The sequence below is a fragment of the Globicephala melas genome, chromosome 13, assembly GCF_963455315.2.
Source record: "Globicephala melas chromosome 13, mGloMel1.2, whole genome shotgun sequence".
NCBI classification, from domain to species: Eukaryota; Metazoa; Chordata; class Mammalia; order Artiodactyla; family Delphinidae; genus Globicephala; species Globicephala melas.
The window spans coordinates 55165433-55186668 of NC_083326.1; the positions used below are offsets into that span (position 1 = coordinate 55165433).

At 38.6% G+C, this 21236-nt stretch overlaps 1 protein-coding gene across 2 annotated transcripts in view; it reads right to left on the reverse strand.

Moving 5' to 3' along the window:
- Positions 1-21236, reverse strand: part of MYOM1 (myomesin 1) — a 142948-nt gene that overhangs the window by 121293 nt on the left and 419 nt on the right. For both annotated transcript variants that reach the window (XM_030836682.2, XM_030836684.2), the window contains exon 2: positions 16026-16350. In XM_030836682.2, coding sequence (XP_030692542.1) covers positions 16026-16327 — 302 coding nt within the window. In that variant the 5' untranslated portion in view covers positions 16328-16350. The remainder of the gene's footprint in view (positions 1-16025; positions 16351-21236) is intronic.

The following is a 21236-nucleotide window of genomic DNA, read 5'->3' on the forward strand; positions in this document are numbered from 1 at the left end:
GGTGGTGCAGTGGTTAAGAATCCACCTGCCAATGCAGGGGACATGGGTTCAAGCCCTTTTCCAGGAATCCCACATGCCGCGGAGCTACTAAGCCCATGTGCCACAACTACTGAGCCTGTGCTCTAGAGCCCACATGCCACAACCACTGAACCTGTGTGCTACAACTACTGAAGCCCACGCGCCTAGAGCCTGTGCTCCACAGCAAAGACAAGCCACCGCAATGAGAAGCCCACGCACCACAACAAAGAGTAGCCCCCGCTCGCGGCAACCAGAGAAAGCCAGCGCACAACAACGAAGACCAATGCAGCCAAAAAAAAAAACGACCACCATGGGGGCCTTCATAAGCTCTCCATGTGCCTGAATAGAAAAAAACTGGAGAGGGCCCAGGTTATCCACACATCATTGGTTAACTGTAAACCTGTGTACATGTGCAGAGGAGAAACAAGAGAGTCTAGAGGTAAGCAAATCCAGGGCATACATACTTTAAAATTACCTGAATTTCAAATGTGCTCCCCAACACACACACAGATCTATTGCCAGAAGATGGAACCTTTACTGTCTTGAGATGTTTGAGCACAGTGTCTGACCATTCATTTATTGGCTATTAATCTATGCAAATACAAGGTGATCCCTATGAATTCAGGCTTAAAAATGAGAATGACAATTTTTTAAAAAAACTAAAACAGAGACATCAGCAGTAACACAGTGCTAGGCAAACAGATTCTATAAATGTGTTTAGGCAAGTAATTAAACAAAAACAAAACAGAGCAACAACACATTTAGGGAAAAATTCAGAATCCAGAATTACTACACTATATTATCTAACAGGTCCCATTTTCTTTTCTTTTTTTTTTTTTGGCTGTGCTGGGTCTTTGTTGCTGTGTGTGGGTTTTCTCTAGTTGCAGCGAGCGGGGGCTACTCTTTGTTGCAGTACATGGGCTTCTCATTGCGGAGGCTTTTCTTGTTGCGGAGCCCAGGCTCTAGGCACGTGGGCTTCAGTAGTTGTGGCTCGTGGGCTCTAGAGCGCAGGCTCAGTAGTTGTGGCACACAGGCTTAGTTGTTCCGTGGCATGTGGGATCTTCCTGGGCCAGGGATTGAACCTGTGTCCCCTGCATTGGCAGGCAGATTCTTAACCACTGTGCCACCAGGGAAGCCCCCAACATGTCCCATTTTCAATTACAACAAAAATTATGAAACATGACAAGAAATAGGAAAGTGTGACACACACCAGCAGAAAAAATCAGTAAATAAAAATTGTCTCCAGGTGCACCCTGATGTTCGATTTAGCAAACAAAGACTTCAAAGCAGTAATAAGAAATAAGTTCAAAGGCCAATAAAGGAAACCATGTTTAAAGAATTAAAGGAAAATATTATAATAATGACCCAAAAAGAGAGAATGTCAGCAGAGATAAGAATTATAAAATAGAAGCAAATGAATATTTTGGAGTTTAAAAGTACAATAACTTAAATGAAAAATTTATTAAAGGGACTCAACAGATTTTATATAGAAGAATTTAAAAAATCAGTGAATCTGAAGATAGAAATAATCTAATAAAAAAAAATAGAAAAAGAAGAAGAAAAAATCTTAAAGCCTCAGAGATCTGTTAGACAACATCAAACATACCAGTATATGAGTCATGGTAGTACTGGAAAGAGGAGAGAGAGAGAAAAGGTAGGAAAATATATTTGAAGAAATAATGGACTAAAATTCCCCAAACTTGATGAAAATATTAATCTATGGATCCAAGATACTCAACAAACCCAAGTATGATACTCACAAAGAGATACACATGTAGATATATCATATATAGTCAAACTGTTGAAAGCCAAAGTCAGAGAGAAAACTTCAAAGCACCAAGAGTAAAATGATTCATCACATACAAGAGAACAATGTATTAATGATTCACTTCACATCAGAAACGATACAACCCACAGGCATTCGTATGACATATTTAAGTACTAGGGGAAAAAATAAATCAAGAATTCTATATTCAGCAAAACTATTACTCAAAACTGAAAGCAAAGACATTGCCAGACAAAGAGCGAGAGAATCCATTGCTAGCAGACCTGTCTTATAAGAAATGCTAAAGCAAATCCCTCAGGTTTAAAGGAAATGACACCAGACAGTAATTTGAATCCACACCAAAAAATAAAGAGCACCAGGAAGTAAATAACTGGATAAATATATAAGCATACATATATTTCTATTTTCTTAAATTCTTTGAAGACATAAGATTACATAAAACAATACTTATCACACTGCACTGTTGGGTTTATAACATATATAGTTGTAAGGCATATGTTAATAGTACAAAGGATAAGGGAGGAAATGGAACTATATTGGAGCAAAGTTTCTAAATTTTACTGGTATGAAGTTAATATAAATCTGAAGTAGATTGCGATTAGTTAATATTGTATATTATAATTTCTAAAGCAATCCCTTAAGAAAATAATAAAAAATAGAGTCAAGAAAGAAAGGAATTAAACGGTACACTAAAAATATCTATTTAACACAAAACAAGGCAGTAAAGGAGAAACAAATGAACAAAAGAGATATGAGATATGCAGAAAAAAATTTAAAAACTGGTAAACATAAGTCCAACCATAGCAGTAATTTTATTAAATGTGAATGGATTAAAAACTCCAAGGAACAGCAGAGATTGTCAGAATGGATTTTTTAAAATCCAACTATATGCTGCTACAAGAGCCACATTCTAAATTCAAAGACACATATTGTTAAAGTAAAAGGATGAAAAAGATATACCATGCAAATAATAACCATAAGGAGCTGGAGTGGCTATATTAATATCAAACAAAATATACTTTTAACTAGGAAATATTACTAGAGACAAAGAGGGATATTTCATAATGATAGGAAGGTCAATTCCTCAAAAACATATAACAATTATAAATGTACATGCATCTACCAACAGAGCCCTAAAATATATGAAGCAAAAAATGACAGAATTGAAAGAAAAAGTAGAAAATTGATAATAGCTGGGCTTCCCTTGTGGCACAGTGGTTGAGAGTCTGCCTGCCAATGCAGGGGACACGGGTTCAAGCCCTGGTCTGGGAGGATCCCACATGCTGTGGAGCAACAAGGCCCCTGAGCCACAATTACTGAGCCTGCGCATCTGGATCCTGTGCTCCGCAACAAGAGAGGCCGCGACAGTGAGAGGCCTGTGCACCGCGATGAAGAGTGGCCCCCACTCACCACAACTAGAGAAAGCCCTCGCACAGAAACGAAGACCCAACACAGCCAAAAATAAATTAATTAATTAATTAATTTAAAAAAAAGAAAAGAAAATAGCTGGAGATTTCAATACTCCACTTTCAATAACTGATAGAACGACTAGACAAAAATCAGCAAGGACATAGGAGACTTGAATAACACTCTCAATCAACTTGATACAACTGACCTTTCTAGGATACTTTACCCAATGACAACAAAGTACATATTCTTTTAAACATTCTCCAGGAGAATTTATATGCTAACTCACAAAACAATCTCAATCCATTTAAATGAATTTAAACCATACAAAATATATTCTCTGATAACAGAAAAATTAAGTAAAAATCTACAACAGTAAGAAATTTAGAAAATCCTCATATATCAGGAAACTAACAACATACTTCTAAATTACTCACAAGGGAAAAGAAATCACAAGGGAAATTAGAAAGTATTTTGAACTACATGAAAAAAAAACACAACATATCAAAATTTATAGGATAAAGCTAAAGCAGTTATTAGAGGTAAGTTTATAGCTTTAAGTGTCTATATTAGAAAAGAAGAAAAGTCTCAAATTAATAACTTAAGCTTTCATTGTAAGTTAGAAAAAAATTAAATATGAAGCAAGTAGAAGGTAGATATAATAAGATTAGGGAGGAAATCAATAAAATAGAAAACAGAACAACAATAGATAAAATCAGTGAAACAAAAGTTGGTTCATTGAAAAGATCAAGAAAATTGACAAACCTTTCACTAGAAAGGTTTAGACACAAATTATGAAGAAAGAGAGAAGACACAAATTATCAAGAACAAGAATAAAAGAGGAGACCACTACCAACCCCACATAAATTAAAAGGCTCACAAGGAAGTATGATAAATGCACTTATGCCAAAAATTTAGACAACTTAAATGAAATGGAAAAATTCCCATAAAGATTCAAACTACAAAAACTAACTCAAGAAGAAATGAAAAATCAGAACAGATCAATAACAAGTAAAGAAACTGAATTAGTAATTTAAAATCTTTGCACAATGAAAAGCCCAGGCCCATATGGTTTCACAGATGAATTCCATGGAATATATAAAGAAGAAACAAACAAATCATTTACATGTATTTTCAAAAACAGAAGGGAAGGGAACACTTTCCAACTTATTCTATAAGGCCAGTATTACCTGATATCAAAGCCAAACAAAAACATTATAATAAACAAACAACAAAAAAAACCACAGACCAATAGCCTTCAAGAACACAGGTACAAAAATCCTTCACAAAATATTAGTAAACTGAATCCAGCAACATATAGCCAAGTGGTATTTATTCCAGGAATGCAAGGTCCATTTAACATTTGAAAATCAATCAGTGTAATGTACCATATTAACAGAATAAAAAACAAAAAAAATGATCACCTCAATAGATGCAAAAGAAGTATTTGACAAAATTCAGCATTCCTTCATGTTAAAAACTCTCAACAAAAGAGGAATAGAAGGGAAGTTCCTCAGTCTGATAAAGACCATCTATGAAAAATCTAGAGCTAGTATCATATCTAATAGTAAAAAATTAAATCCTTTCTTCCTAAGACAGTAAGGGAACAAGGGTGTGATATTTGCTCTTGCCAATTCTCTTCAACATTGTACTGAAGTTCACATTATACTGAAGAATAGCCAAGGCAATTATTAAAAATAAAATTGAAAAAATTGGATAGCAAGTCTACCTTTAGTTATGGATGATATAATCCTATATGTAAAAAATGCTAAGGAATACACACACACACACGCACACACACACAAATGCTACTACTAATAAATGAGTTCAGCAAGGTAACAGGATACAGAATCAAAACACAAAAATCAATTATACTTCTGTTGACTAGCAATGAACAATACAAAAATAAAATTAAGATAACTCCATTCACAATACTATCAAAAAGAATAAAATATTTAGGAATAACTTTAACATAGAAGTATAACACTTCTACATTGAAAATTACAAAACATTATGATAAGTGAAACAAAATCTAAATAAATAAATATCCCATGTTCATGGATTGAAAGAGTCAACATTGTTAAAACACACATTTTTCAAAATTGATTTACAGTTTCAACATAATTCTTATCATGTTGCCAGCAGACTTTTCTCTTTGTAGAAATTAACAAGGTGATCTTAAAATTTATATGGGAATATGAAGGAATTACATAGGCAAGATTTTTTATTTTATTTTTTTGTAGAAGAGGAACTAAGTTTGAGAACTTACATCTACCAATTTCAAAACTCTTTATAAAGCAATAATAATTAAGAAAGTGTGGTGCTGGCATAAGGACAGGCATACAGATCCATGCAACAGAATTGAGAGTCCATATATAAACCTTTTTACTTATGGTCAGTTAATTTTTGATAAAGGTGCTAAGGAATTTAAGGGTGAAAGGATAGTCTTTTCAACAAATGGTGCTGGGACAATTGTATATCCATAAGTGAAGGGATGGATTTAGAACTTTACTCAACATCACATACAAAAAATTACTTCAAGCAGCCGCATAGCACAGGGAGATCAGCTCGGTGCTTTGTGACCACCTAGAGGGGTGGGATAGGGAGGGTGGGAGGGAGGGAGACGCAAGAGGGAAGAGATATAGGAACATATGTATATGTATAACTGATTCACTTTGTTATAAAGCAGAAACTAACACACCATTGCAAAGCAATTATACTCCAATAAAGATGTAAAAATATTTTAAAAAAATAAAATAAATTAATTCAAAATGGATTATTTCTAAATGTAAAGTAAAATTACAAAACTCAGAAGATAAAAGAAATTCTTTATGATATTGAGTTAGAGTTCTTAGATATAACATGAAAAGCATGATTAAAAAAGGAAAAAAAGTGATGAACTGAATTTCATCAAATGTAAAAGTTCTGGTCTTTGAAGGACACTGTTAAAAGAATGAAAAGACAAGTCACAGAATGAGAGAAAATATTTGCAAACATTAATAAAGGAATTGTATATAAAATATTTAAATAACTCTAATGATTCAATAATAAGCAGAAAAAAAATCCAATTTAAAAATGGGCAAAAGATTTGAGCAGGCATTTCACCAAAGAAGATACACAAATGGCTACCATGCACATTAAAAAGATGGTCAATGGGCTTCCCTGGTGGCGCAGTGGTTGAGAGTCCGCCTGCCGATGCAGGGGACGCAGGTTTGTGCCCCGGTCCGGGAAGATCCCACATGCCACGGAGCGGCTGGGCCCGTGAGCCATGGCCACTGAGCCTGCGCGTCCGGAGCCTGTGCTCCACAACGGGAGAGGCCACAGCAGTGAGGGGCCCGCGTACCACCAAAAAAAAAAAAAAAAAAAAGATGGTCAACATCGTTAGCCATTAAGTAAGCACAAGTTAAAACCACAATGAGACCCCACTACACACCCAAAAGAATGGCTATAAAAAAATAAGACAGAAAATAACTAATGTGGATAAACTGGAATCCTTGTACCTTAGTATGTGAATGTAAAACGGTATAGCTGCTTTGGAAAAGAGTAGTTTCTTGTAATGTTAAACATAAACTTAGCACACAACCCAGCTGATATTTTAGAATGTGCAAGAGAAGGTTCACTTCAAACAGGAAGCCTTAACTTTCTGTCATAATTTCATTTATTCAACAGAAAACTTATTTAGTATCCACTGTGTGCACAATAGCGTGCTTGAAGCTGGGGTGGGAGGGGGATATGAAGATAAATTAGATAAATTAATGACTCCTGTTAGGACTTCTCTGGTGGTGCAATGGTTAAGAATCTGCTTGCCAATGCAGGGGACACGGGTTCGAGCCCTGGTCTGGGAAGATCCCACATGTCACAGAGCAACTAAGCCTGTGCGCCACAACTACTGAGCCTGTGCTCTAGAGCCTGTGAGCCACAACTACTGAAGCCCGCACGCCTACAGCCCATGCTCCACAACAAGAGAAGCCACCACAATGAGAACACTGCACGCCACAGCGAAGCATAGCCCCCGCTCTCCCGCAACTAGAGAAAGCCCACGCGCAGCGACGAAGACCCAACGCAGCCAAAAGTAAATAATAAAATAAAATTAATTAATTAAAATAAAAAAAGACTCTTGTTTTCTGAGAGCTTTACCATCTAGTAGGGGAGTAAATGCTACCAGGCCTGATGTGTTGAATTATGTCAATCATGGAAGAAAGGATGGAAGGACAGAAGGAAGGCAGGCAGATAAACAGAAAGATTAGAGCAAACAAAAGCTGAATTCACAGGCTTGGAGGCAATTTCTGTCTGGGGTTATCAGGGAATCCTTTGTGGAAGAGCTGGACATTAAAAGATGGGTAGGTCATCCCAGGATGACACAGAGATATGTGCAAAAGCTTGAAAACAGAAGTTCCATTTTCATTGCTGACTTATCTATGTGTTGTCATTAGACTTTACTGAGTCGCCACAAAGGAGCTGAACTCATTTTTATTATTCTAACAATTTTCCTTTAAAACCGCCTCTTCATATATATTTACAACCTAGCATTGCTGCGTATAAACAAAATGCTCAGCTGTTTCCCAGAAGGGAGGAAAGGGTGGTGGTTTTACTGAACTATGGGTCAGCTTCTAGAAAACTGTCCTTCTTGGCTGTCTTTGGTCATTTGGTCAGCCCCTCCTCCTCAGGGCTTCTGGGATCTGAGGGTCCATCTCTTTCATCTTCAGAACCCCCTGGAGGGTCAGAAACAAGCACTTGGAGTTTGCAGTCTCTTTTCTCATTTCTGTCTTTCTATCAGCTGCATTTTTCCCTGTTGCAAAACTTGAAAGACTGTATTTTCCCTGGGTTTTGTGAAAGGTTGTTTTGGGTCTACTTTTGATATACAGCAGCTTCGTCCTACGCTCCTCCTTTGGTATGGGTATCGTGTCAGCCTCAACACTTTCTACTGACCTTTTGATTCTCCTGTTTCCCAATCTAAACACTTAAGGAACTTTCAGGAGAACATCAAAGTTAGTGGATAAGCAGGAGGCTTTGAGTCCTTTTTTCACTAGTATACTTTCCAGAAAAGGTCTCTTATAAGATACAAGCACGAATTTAGTTTGATCAACATCATCCTTGAAATTTACTGACATGCAGTATCATAATAAATAACAGTCCCTTGGCCTTTCTTTCTGTCTTTGCATTATTTACCTTATAGTTATCCTGTTTTCCTCTCTATTTCAGTCTCTCAGCATAAAAATATCTTTTTTATTTTTAATTTATTTATTTAATGTATTTATTTTTGGCTTTTTTGGGTCTTCGTTGCTGCATGCGGGCTTTCTCTAGTTACGGAGAACGGGGGCTTCTCTTCATTACAGTGTGCAGGCTTCTCATTGTGGTGGCTTCTCTTGTTGCAGAGCATGGACTCTAGGCACGCAGGCTTCAGTAGTTGTGGCTTGCGGGCTCTAGAGCACAGGCTCAGGAGTTGTGGCGCATGGGCTTAGTTGCTCTGTGGCATGTGGGATCTTCCTAGACCAGGGCTTGAACCTGTGTCCCCTGCATTGGCAGGCGGATTCTTAACCACTGTACCACCAGGGAAGCCAAAATATCTCATTTTTAGTTTTTAAAAAATTTTAGTTACTTAAATAGTAATATAACCACAATTTTTCTTCTATTTATTGCCTTATTGTTTCCATTATTTAAATTTCCGCTGACAAGTAACATTTTACTCTCCTTTTTAGTAATTTGCCACAGCTAATGTATAGATAGACATGATCTAAAAACAAATACCAGGGGAGTCTGAACCACTTCTCAACATGAATGTTAGAATAGTCATGCTCTGGAAAAAGCTAGTGGGTTAAACACTGAGAGACAAATCTTTATGGTTATCACATACACCCTTCAGTTTCTATCCATTCCTGGCTATTTTAGAAATTAATTTAACCCGACTGAGTGAGTATGGCCCATTTTTAAGCAGAAGTGAAAGAGTCCACTCTATATTTCCTAGATATATTATGCAGGACACTTGACCATAATATCAGGAGATGCCTTATAGAGTCTAGGTCTGTGGACTGAAAATTGTCCAGGGTTAGTAAAAGTTAGCCTTATTAACTTATTTATAAGGCAGCCCAGAAACCCATATTCCACCCCACTCTGAGGATGGTCGCTAGGGTTGACTAGACTTTGCATGACGGTTACCTTCCTCATTTGAGGTGCTCCTGCTATCTCCTGTTTCATCTAGAAAGGCTGCTGTGGAAAAGGTCAAGCCTGCAGCAAGGCCTCCTTGGGCTCCCACAGCTCGGAGAGCTCTGCGGGGAAGCTCAGTTACACTCACTGCTCGGCCAGCAGTGGACAGAGTTAACATGTTACCTCTGAGCGATGGGAGGTAACTGCATGGCCCTTCCTCCACCTCTGGCTACTTATTCTATTCCCACTCTATGAGGGGACATGTCTTCCTTCTCACAGCCTGATTCACCTGCCTATGGAAGATTAATGCCATTCTGGGGGTATCTTGTATCATCTAAACTTTAATTTGACCTGCAAAAGAGCCTGATGAATAGTATTTTCAGTGTAGAAACAAAGCAAATGAAGCAGAGAACGAATCACGTCTTTCTGGGCCTCAGTGTATGTTATCTGTGGAAGGAGGGGCTTGAATTAGATGAGCTCGTGGTCTCTTCCTGCCATTCCCCAATTCTATGGATCTACAAATTGCCAGTTGTAGGAAACTGGTATCACCAGGAATGATACTCCCAGTCCTCTCTCCGCAAACAAGTTGCAGGTTTACAGCAATGAGAGTCGGAGATTGATGCGTGGTGAAGGCTTCTCTCTTTAGACGCAGCGTTTATTTTGGGGATTCAGAACACAACTCAGTAGTTGCCTTTTAAAGAAGGAACTGGCAATAAACCTGTCCATTTCTGGGCAGAATAAAAAAGAATAACTGGTTTCTGCTTTCATTAGATGTTTCCCCTGATCTTCTCCTGTCATATAGGAAGTAATATGACTCATCATTTTCTTAGTACTTAAATTCTGGAAGACAAATCCCAGAATGTTCTATTTGCTACCCAGAAACTTATGGTGCCTTTTCCTTATATATAATAGTTAAATCTTTCTTTAGAGAAGAGGATATATCTTAATCCTTCTTACCCTATTCTATTTTTTATTGCTTCCATAACATTTATTACCTTTTAGCATGATTTAAATTCATTGTCCTTTTTATGTTTATTGTTTATGACCTATCTCTCCATGCTCCAAGAGGGCAGGAATCTTTGTCAGATTTATTCAGTAATTTATCCCAAGAACCTAGAGCAGTGCTTAGCACACAGGAGGCACTCAGTAAATATTTACTGAATGAATGAACAATACCTAAACCTCACTAAACGGTCCCTATGTGCCTGCTATTATACTACACACCTTACATGATTATCTCTTTTAGGGCTGCCAACATGAACAACAGTCATTTTCCTCATTTTACAGATGAAGAAACTGAGAGTTTACAGGCATATCCAAAGTCGCAAGTGTAATTGCATGTAAGTAAAGGCTTGTTTGACCCCAAAGACTATCCACTTGCCATTACGTTAGAACATCTAGAAATGGAGATATAGAAAATGGACACTAATCTGATACCCATAGCTGAGGTCAAGACACACAAATGTCCACAAGGCAGCAGACTTCTTTGGTAGCATCATTTGAAACCACACTGGGGTGGGAAAGGGAGCAAGTCTTCAGGTCCCCCTCAGTCCCTGCTGTAATCAGATCCATCAATAAAAGACAGGGGTTTGTGTTTTGTGGTCTCTGTTTTTAGCATTGGTATCTTCTGTGAGAATTACAACTGGTTTGAACATTAGTACATTCTTTGCAAAGTCTAGAAGTTTCAAAAGAGGTTATGATCTGGGTAACAACCAAGGGTCAATCAATGTGACAATGTGACATGAGTGTAGGTAAGGGGCACAATTTAAGGTTAGGCACGGTGCCCAGGGCAAGTCACTCATGTTTCAGTTTTCTTATCCCCAAACTGGTGTCTTCCAGAGCCCTTGTGAGTCTCAGGTCTGATTCTAAGTGACAGTTAAAGAGTGTGTAAGGTTCCAGGTTTGGCATTCATAATGCCCCTGGGATTTTCTAGCTATTGTTTCTACCTATTGTTCCCTGCTCTAAATCTTGGTTTCTCCAGGAGAAGCAGGGGAAAGAAAAGGAAGCATAATGCAAAACTACACATTGGTGCTTCAAGAAAAATATGGTAGCCATGTAGTCAAGGGGAGTTACTGCGAACTTGTAGAAAGGGTGGGGGACTTGGGGTAGGTTGGGGCGCTCAAGTCACTCTTCCACTATTTGTTAGTGTAAGGGAGAAAAGTCATTTAATCTCTTTGGTCTCCAATTCTCTCATTTTTAAAAAAAAATATTTTCTTATTCTTTGTACATTTTTTGTGCTATTTTTAAAATTTGTTTATTTATTTGGCTGCGTTGGGTCTTTGTTGCTGCGCGCAAGCTTTCTCTAGTTGCGGCAAGCAGGGGCTACTCTTCGTTGCAGTACACGGGCTTGTCATTGTGGTGGCTTCTCTTGATGAGGAGCACAGGCTCTAGGCATGCGGGCTTCAGTAGTTGTGGCTCGCGGGCTCAGTGGTTGTGGCTCATGGGCTCTAGAGCACAGGCTCAGTAGTTGTGGCACACGGGCTTAGTTGTTCCGCAGCATGTGGGATCTTCCCAGACTAGGGCTCGAACCCGTGTCCCCTGCATTGGCAGGCAGAGATTCTTAACCACTGCACCACCAGGGAAGTCCCTCCAATTCTCTCATTTTAAAAATGAGGATAATAATTTCTACTTCTCAGAGTTACTGTAAAGTGGTATAGAGAATGCTATGCTGAACGGTATCATATGGGCTGGATTTTAATCTGTTTAGAATCAGACAATCTGATGCCTACCATTACCACAGAGGGTTGAGGGGCCCATCACCCAAGAACTGTGCTGTGTTGTTCTCTGGTTTCTGGAAGTTATTCATTTCTACTTATCAAGTATAACAAAATATTTCTTTTTTACTCCCATCTTACTCAAAAGAAAGGATGGCACCCTGATTTCCATATACCACATTCCCTGTAAACATCTTCCTTATTTCATCCTAATTCCTTAGAAAGGGATCCTCAGGTCACACACTGGGCTGTCTGATATTTATATGCAGACTTTTCAGTGCAGTGGTTGTGACCTTTGTTGAACCACAGAGTTCTCTGAGAATCTGATAAAAGCTAGGGTCTTTCTCAGCAAAAAAAAAAAAAAAAAAAAAAATTTCATCTGTGCCTAATTTTGCATATAATTTGAGATCATCCAAAACTCTGTTGAAACCTACTCATGGACAGAGGTTAAAAACCCTTGCCTAATGGTTGCGAAGTGGTCATGAGTACCATTTCTCCTTTCATCTCTAATAGTATTTGTGAATTACTAACATAAAACAATAGTCTTGTATCATTTTGTTTTCCTGAATTACTTTCTTTAATTTAGTTTTTTTTTCTCACTGTGACTAAGAACAAAAGCATTTAGAATAAGCCTTCCAGAATTTATTTTATAACCCTTGGCTCAGAATGCAATTGGTAAACCAATCTGAGCTAAAAACCACACTGACTCTGAACAAGCCATTGTTCTTAAGTCTTAACTGAGGTCAGCCAAGTCCTGAGCACGTATAAGTCTCCATAGTTTCCACTTTACTACTGGACATCTAACTACAAAGCAGAGGCTAAAAACAGATCAAGCCTAGTGTTCATATACACTCCACAGAATTGCATTTCCAACCCCACATGAGTTTTAATTAACAACACTCTTCACAACCAAAGAGAGACTTCATTTAGCAGGGAAAAGTTGATCCACTTTGAAAAAGTTAAAATACAACCTGAAGGAATTATGAAGATTTTGAAATGTTCAAAGAATATCATTTGCTCCTGTTAGCTCTGGGTCTAAAATAAGAAAAACTAAAATACCCCTGGGATTAGGTTAGCTTTCTTTTCTTTTACATTGCATTACACAAAGGAGAAAATATTGACATCCTCTTCCCTTTCTTGTTTCTAGGTCTACATTTCTACTAAGTGGAGTTGTTCAAACATAGCAAGCCATTAATAAATACCTAATTACCTACATAAATACTTATAGAGCAAGAAGGAAGATGTGAGGTCGAGTATAGATAAATAATTACAGTTCTACTGCCTACAGAAAGTTTATTATCTGAGGCTCTTTATAGTTAAAATGGCTGTCTTCCAAAGATAATATAGAGCAAATGTTTTCTGGATAAAATATAAAGATTCTCAAATTTTCAATTACTAATGTTAGATATAATTTATCAGATTGTAAATAAATATGAATATTGCTTCTGTGGTTAAAAAAAGAATTTGTATAAAATTAAAATAATTTTAACAAAATTTAGCAATAGAGTTTAAGAAGTAAAACTCTTTGAATTACAGATTCATAAAACTCTGTAGCCTCTACAGCATTGGGGGAATGAAATAAGTACACAAGGAGTTACCTTAACAACTGTATGGTAATAAAAATACCCATTTTCTACATTTTCTATAGACTTGGCACAGACAGACCAGGAAAATGGATATTTAAAACATAATCCTCTCTATTACAGGACAGCTGTTTCCTAAATGAGGTTCTTAAACATATGTATGGGACATTCTTCAGGAGAACGCAATGATACTGTCACATAGCATGGTGCTCGTTCTTATTTCCTTTGGAAGGCAGGTATTTGAAACAAGAGCTAAAAGAAGTGAGTTCACCTCCTCACTGACAATATTTCCATATGTGCAGCTAATCTGACAATATTTCCATATGTGCAGCTAATCTGACAATATTTCCATATGTGCAGCTAATCTGAGGTCTTTATGAATATCCCCTGGCACACATGACCCATGAAAGTGAGATTGCAAAACAATCCTGTTCCATTTTAAATGGAATTTCAGAACGTTGCCATCACACATTCCAGGTAAACTCCAGAGACTCTGGTACTGAACATGCAGAAGCTCCCAGGAGGTCAATGTCAGTGCCCAGGAATCACAGCCGTGGATCAGGTACTGCTTAAACCCACAGGGATTCAGGCGTTTCTGCCTTCAGAAACTGTCCTTACATACAAGCCACCATATTATTTCCTCAGTAACTTTTTTAATTCCCAGAAATAAACACCTTCTCCAGTTGCCCTAACAGATATTTTGTGGACTTAAATTTTGTAAGACAAAATTATATCTGTTTAGAACAAATAATGCAACCTACGCCAGATGGAGGAGGTTTGAGCCAGCAGGTGATTACTGACCACATAGCCCAGGAATTTTTATGTTTTGAAGTTCAGCAATTCTTTCTGTGGACTATAGATAGATGTTTAATAAAATCACATGAATCTTGCAAGTGTGTTTTAATCCCCATGACACATTTTGCTCTGGATATGGAGAAAATAAAAATTGGCTTGGACTGAGAAATTATCTGCCCAGCATTTATCAGGCTGGAACAACAAACACAGAGAAACCAAGCTCAAGGTTCACAGGAAATGTGTCTCCCGGGGACACTGCTGCAGTAGAGGGTTGTGATAACTCCCTCTTTGAGTGACTACAGGCTCACCGAGAAACTTTCTTCTCTAATATCCAACATTATCAGTAGGCTTGCTGTTTGAAATTTTATCAGGAAGAATGAGGTATTGCCTTCTTGTGTGGAGGAGTTGCTGTTGACAGAGAAGCAGCTTCAGTTCCCAGCCCAGGTGCTGAGCTCCACATAAAAGCTTTCTAGATACAACAGTCCTCATTTATCTCAACTTGACTGTTTCCAAAGCAGCAGGACACTGGATTCATTTTTCAGACCAGACCTACATCTAAGCTCCATGCTTCCTAGAATCCTACTGAAACTCTCTTTTCCTCTGGTGTGTGGTCTCCCTCATGGCAATGGGTTAAATCTAATTTTGTCAGAGTACCAGTTTGCTCCTGGTATTCTTAGGCTGACTGAGATAGGACCATGTTTTTATAAAATGCCCTGGCTAAAGAAAATATTTGCTGCTTGAATAATAACTCGGAATTTTAACCTTGGCTTTCATATATTGAAAGACTAGAACACATCTCTGCTGTAGTTTGGGATCCTGTGGTCTGTGAATTTCAAATTCTATTCTCATCTATGACTTCCCTGGTGGCACAGTGGTTAAGAATCCACCTGCCAATGCAGGGGACAGGGGTTTGATCCCTGGTCAGGGAGGATCCCACATGCCACGGAGCAACTAAGCCCGTGAGCCACAGCTACTGAAGCCTGCACACTTAGAGCCCGTGCTCTGAAACAAGAGAAGCCACCACAATGAGAAGCCTGTGCACCACAGCGAAGAGTAGCCCCTGCTTGCTGCAGCTAGAGAAAGCCTGTGCGCAGCAATGAAGACCCAACACAGCCAAAAATAAATAAATAAAATAAAATAATTAAAAATAAATAAATAAAATTGGAAGTTAAGACTCTGCATGAGCATTTCTTTAAAAAAAAAAATTTCTATTCTCATCTAAGTTGAAATGTTCTCAGGACGAGGAAACCTGCTGTGAGTATTGAAATGAGGTTTCCTGGCTCTGCTGCTGCTGAATATTGAACACGACTTGTGGCAAAACATCTCTGCTTCTAGCAATATCGCAGATGGCAATTCAAGCAAGACATCCCAGGGTGGCTGTGCAGCTTTTTGTGAAACTCAGAGAAGGAAGGTAAAGGGAAATCGTAGACATAAGTCCCAGGCCTCCCAAAACATGGCCTTGCTCCATACCTGGTTTAAAGGTAGGGCTGCCAGTAAGAAGATAAGAAAATGTGACATGGGGAAGTTATTCAGAGAACGTGGCTTTGCCCTAAATTCGTAAGGCTGCTTTGGACATACCCATGGGAGTAGCCATAGTCGTAGGCTGAGGCAGCCTTCTGACTGACTGCAGATGAGAGGGCAAACTCGGAGGCCCGGGAAGCCTGCTGCTGGTAGGACGCGGCGGACGCCTGGCTGAAGGCCTCGGACTTCTGGCGGTGGGCAGTGGAGGAGCGGCTGCTGTAGGCAGTGGAGCCGTGGGTGTAGATGGCCGAGCTTTTCTTCTCCTGCTGGTACTGGCTCATGGTGGTATGAAGGTTTTTGTTGTGGTAGCTGCGATCATAGTGCTCGTGAAGTTTCTGATAAAAAGGCAGAGACATCATGTGCCCCCAGGGAACCAGGCAATCTACAAGAAAGCAAGAGTTTGGGGGTGAACTATTAAGGAACAAACCCAACAGAACAAGTCATCTAAACCAACATGTAAAAATTAATACTCTTTTATCCGTTCCAAAGAGTAAGTGGAAACTGATGTGAAGGTTAGTTTAGCTGGTTACTCAATAAATTCCTTGCTTCATAGCCCAGATGTACCGCCTCCTATCATTGTACCGTCTTCTCCTTTTTTTAAATACCTAGGAGATCTTTACAAAGTTTCCCTATTGTGCTTTTTCCTTAGACCTTTCATAGCATATATTTCTAATTTTTTGGCATTTCATTCTGACAGGGGCTTCATCTGAGAGAATATGTAATGATGGAGAGTCTGCGTCCAGCCAACGTGGTTTTCATTCAACAAATAATAACTGAGAACCTATTTTGAGCCTGGTACTATTCCAGCACAGGAAATACAGAGATGAACAAAACAAACAAAATCCCTGCTCTGATAACCCTATATACAACCTTATGATCTATTGCAAGAGACAGACAAATAGAGAAAATAAAGTGTAAAGTATATTAGAACCTGCTAAATGCTATAGAGAAAAATAAAACAGGAAAGTGGGATGGGATGCAATTTAAACAGCATCATTAGGGATGATGATGATGACTGAGCATGAAAGTGACATCTGAGCATGAGAATATCTGGGGGGAAGTATTCTGGTTGGAAGACCATTGCAAAGGCACTGGGGTGTGAGCCTGCCTGTTGTACTCCAGGAATGGCAAATAGGCCAGTGAGGCTGCATGGAGTGAGGGAGGTGCAGGGAGAGGTATAGAAGATGATGTCAGAGAGGTGGAGGGTGGGGAGGGCAAATAGTGTAGTGTCCTACAGGTGACTGTAAGGACTTTGAATTCTATTCTGAAAGGGCTAAGGAGTCACTGGAATGTTCTGAGCTGAGAATCACTCTTGCTGAGTTTGAGAATAGACTGTTGAGAGACAAGAGTGAAAGCCAGGAGACCAATTAGAAGGCTGTTATGGGCTGAGTTGTATCCCCCCCCCCAAATTCATATATAGATGTCCTAACCTTCAGTACTTCAGAATGTGACTGTATTTGGAGATAAGATCTTTACAGAAGAAGTGAGGTTAAACTGAGGTCATTAGGATAGATTCTAATCCAATATGACATGATTGGCATCCCTATAAGGAGAGGAAATTAGGACACAGATATGTACATATACAGAGGGAAGACTGTGTGAAGACACAAGAAGATGACCATCTACAAGCCAGGAGAGAGGCCTCAGAAAAACCAGCCCAGCTGACACCTTGATCTCAGATTTCTAATCTCCAGAATCATGAGAAGATAAGTTTCTGTTGTTTAAGCCACCCAGTCTATGGTACTTCGTTATGGCAGCCCTAGCAAATTAATATAAAGGCCACTGCAATAGTCCAGGCTAGAGATTATAGTGGTAGCAGTGGAAGTGTGAGAAGTGATCAGACTCTGCATGCTTTGCAGGCAGAAGCAATAGCATTTGTTGAAAGTTCTGGATTAGGGTGTGAAAGAAAGAGAGGAATGAGAGATGGCTCCAAGGATTTTGCTTGAGTAATTGGAAGACTAAAACTGCTATTAACTGAGACGAGCCAGGAGTGTAAGAAAAGAGCAGTTCAGAATGGAAGAACAGGAGACTGGTTTGAGACATTCTACATTTGAGATACCTGCTAGACACCCAAGTGGAGAGATTAAGTGATTAATCTTAAACTTAATTAAGAGATTAAGTTGGATATTTGACTCTGGAATACAGGGTAAAGGTTCAGGATGGAGACCTACATTTGGGACTCACCAGCATTTAGATGCTATTCAATGCTGAAAAGAAAATAGATGAGAATGAAAGTCCTAGGACTGAACCCTGGAGGATGCTTATATTGTCATATAACAAGCTCTCTCGAATTTCACAAATACTTCAAAAAGGTATAGTGTCAAGGCAGAAAAATTCCATTAAGAATATGAAGACTTCTAGTCTTCCTACATAAGGCAGCAAGAAAGTCAATCATCAGTGTAGCAGTTTGCATTGTGAACATGACCTAACAGTCCTACTGAAAGTCAAAAATAGGTTTGCTTAGCATAGAGAGGGGAAACTTCAGACTGCATTATCTTTCTTGAAAAATCTGTCCACTGACAGAAGCGTATCAGCCATATTGACAACCCTGGATGAAGTAGTGGTTTTATGGAAGCCCTCTCTTACATTTTTTTTTAATTAATTAATTTATTTATTTTTGGCTGCATTGGATCTTCGGTGCGGTGCGCAGGCTTCTCATCGAGGCAGCTTCTCTTGCTGCAGAGCACTGGCTCTGCAGCAAGAGAACTGGCTTTAGGTGCGCAGGCTTCCCTGTGCCACCAGGGAAGCCCCCCTCTTCCATTTTTAATGCTTTTGTGCATGTCCTAAATTTTTTACAAGTGAAATTAGTTGTAATAAATTTTTCAAATCTTTTTAAAAAATTCTAAATGAGGACTGAATCCTTCTAAACTTGCCACATTTTCTGTCAAGTTTAAATCTACTTTTTAGGACTTCCCTGGTGGCACAGTGGTTAAGAATCCGCCTGCCAATGCAGGGGACACGGGGTCTATCCCTGGTCCAGGAAGATCCCACATGCCACACAGCAACTAAGCCCGTGTGCCACAACTACTGAGCCTGCGCTCTAGAGCCCCTGAGACGCAACTACTGAGCCCACGTGCCATAACTACTGAAGCCTGTGTGCCTAGAACCAGTGCTCTGCAGCAAGAGAAGCCACAGCAATGAGAAGTCCGTGCACCACAACAAAGAGTAGCCTCTGCTTGATGCAACTAGAGAAAGCTCGCGCACAGCAACGAAGACGCAATGCAGCCAAAAATAAATAAATAAATAAATTCAAAAAATAAATCTACTTTTTAGAAAGCCTTTTAAAGTACAAGACAAGCTTGCTCTTCAATTCAGTTCCATTAAAAACAATGAGATAAATATAAAAACAGTTTCTAAGATGAACTGAAAAGCTGTTTCCCTTTTATTATTACTTTATGTTTTCTTGTCATTAGTCCTGCAGATTTCCAGGCCAAACCTCAGACTTGATAAATGAGGATCTTTGGTGAGAGCGGGAGCAGGAGACTGAATTCTACACAATTTCTCAAAGTGTTTCCGATGTACACTGAAGTTTGAGAAATGCTTGCCTTAGAAGATAGGAGTGATTTTAAGGACAGGTAGAGAATAATATTTCAATGGATTTTAAATGACTAGTGTGGAGAAGTTTTCAATTTTTTGTGTTTTTATTTCAACACCTAATAAGAATTTTCACCTCTTAAAAATTTTTTTTTTAAAATCTACTTTTTTTTAACATCTTTATTGGAGTATAATTGCTTTACAATGGTGTACTTGTTGCTGCTGTATCACAAAGTGAATCAGCTTATACATATACATATACCCCCATATCCCCTCCCTCTTGTGTCTCCCTCCCACCCTCCCTATCCCACCCCTCTAGGTGGTCACAAAGCACTGAGCTGATCTCCCTGTCCTATGCGGCTGCTTCCCACTAGCTATCTATTTTACATTTGGTAGTGTATATATGTCTATGCCACTCTCTCACTTTGTCCCAGCTTACCCTTCCCCCTCCCCATGTCCTCAAGTCCATTCTCTATGTCTGCATCTTTATTCCTGTCCTGCCCCTAGGTTCTTCAGAACCATTTTTTTAAATCTTTTTATTTAAACTAAAGAGTCAGCATGTATTCCCTAGAGAAGAAAATCCAGCAAACTTCATTCCAGAAATATTTATGTTAGGACTCATGGAAGATATCAGTCTACATGCCATTTCTCAAGAGGAAGAAAATAGCTACCAGCAAGCAACTTTGCTTCAACCCTTAAATAGATTGCTATTTTCTGTTCTAAAATATACAGGATGATGATCAGGTGTAATGAATTATTATTAGACACATTTTTATAAAACAAAAGGGTTGAATATATAAATATAGAAGTATATGATCAGGCATTTATAAAGATGTTTGATAAGCTTCTGTACTGATACATACTACACTGCAACACAGCACATGTTATTTGAATGATGTCCAAATAAATAGTGAATGACCTTCCTGTGTATTATGTTATAAGCTAAATTCAGAACCCAAATAACTTGAAATGCTGTTATTTTCACAAAATAAAATCTTTAAATGTCTTGCCTCAATTCTATTTTCCATTCGCTTTATTTCTATTTTCCCCAAATACGTTTATTTTTAATAATACTTAATATTCCAAGCACAGAGATAATATATTACAAGTAAACAGGCTTTGGCCTTATGTCAACTCAGCTGGTTGTCATAGCTCTGACCTCTGGAACAAAGGTACAACTACCTTCTCCTCATCAAGTAAGTGAGGATTATCCCCAACACATGACAGCTAGAGTGTATTGGGAGGAAAGATGGTTTGGTTGTCTTCCATTCCTTTAAGACCTGTGTTTTTTCCTGAAAATAATTTGGGAATTTAGGAAGAGACAGTAACTCCATAGTTGTAACTGTGACATGATACTTTGTACAGGCATTAGAGGCTGAAAGCTGATAAAAATTCTTCACAGAAAATATTAACTTTAGGATCATGATGTGGGGCTCTTTGTTGCCTCTGAAATATTGCTTAACCATTTTCCGATTAGAAATACCCAATGTACCCTTACATTCATCCACGTGGCACTGTCAGAGCAAAATCACTGAATTAGAGACTAGTGACTTCAGAGCTAGTTTACTCCTTTTGATCTAATATGTAATCAGGGAGTATTGTAGGCGTATGGAGGATAGAAAACACATGATTTCCTGTTACCTCACCCATTCCAGGTTTCAACCAAACCACTGAACTGTAACTTGGAAAGAGTACTTGACTCACGCTTACAGTTCTATCTGAGACAGCTATTAT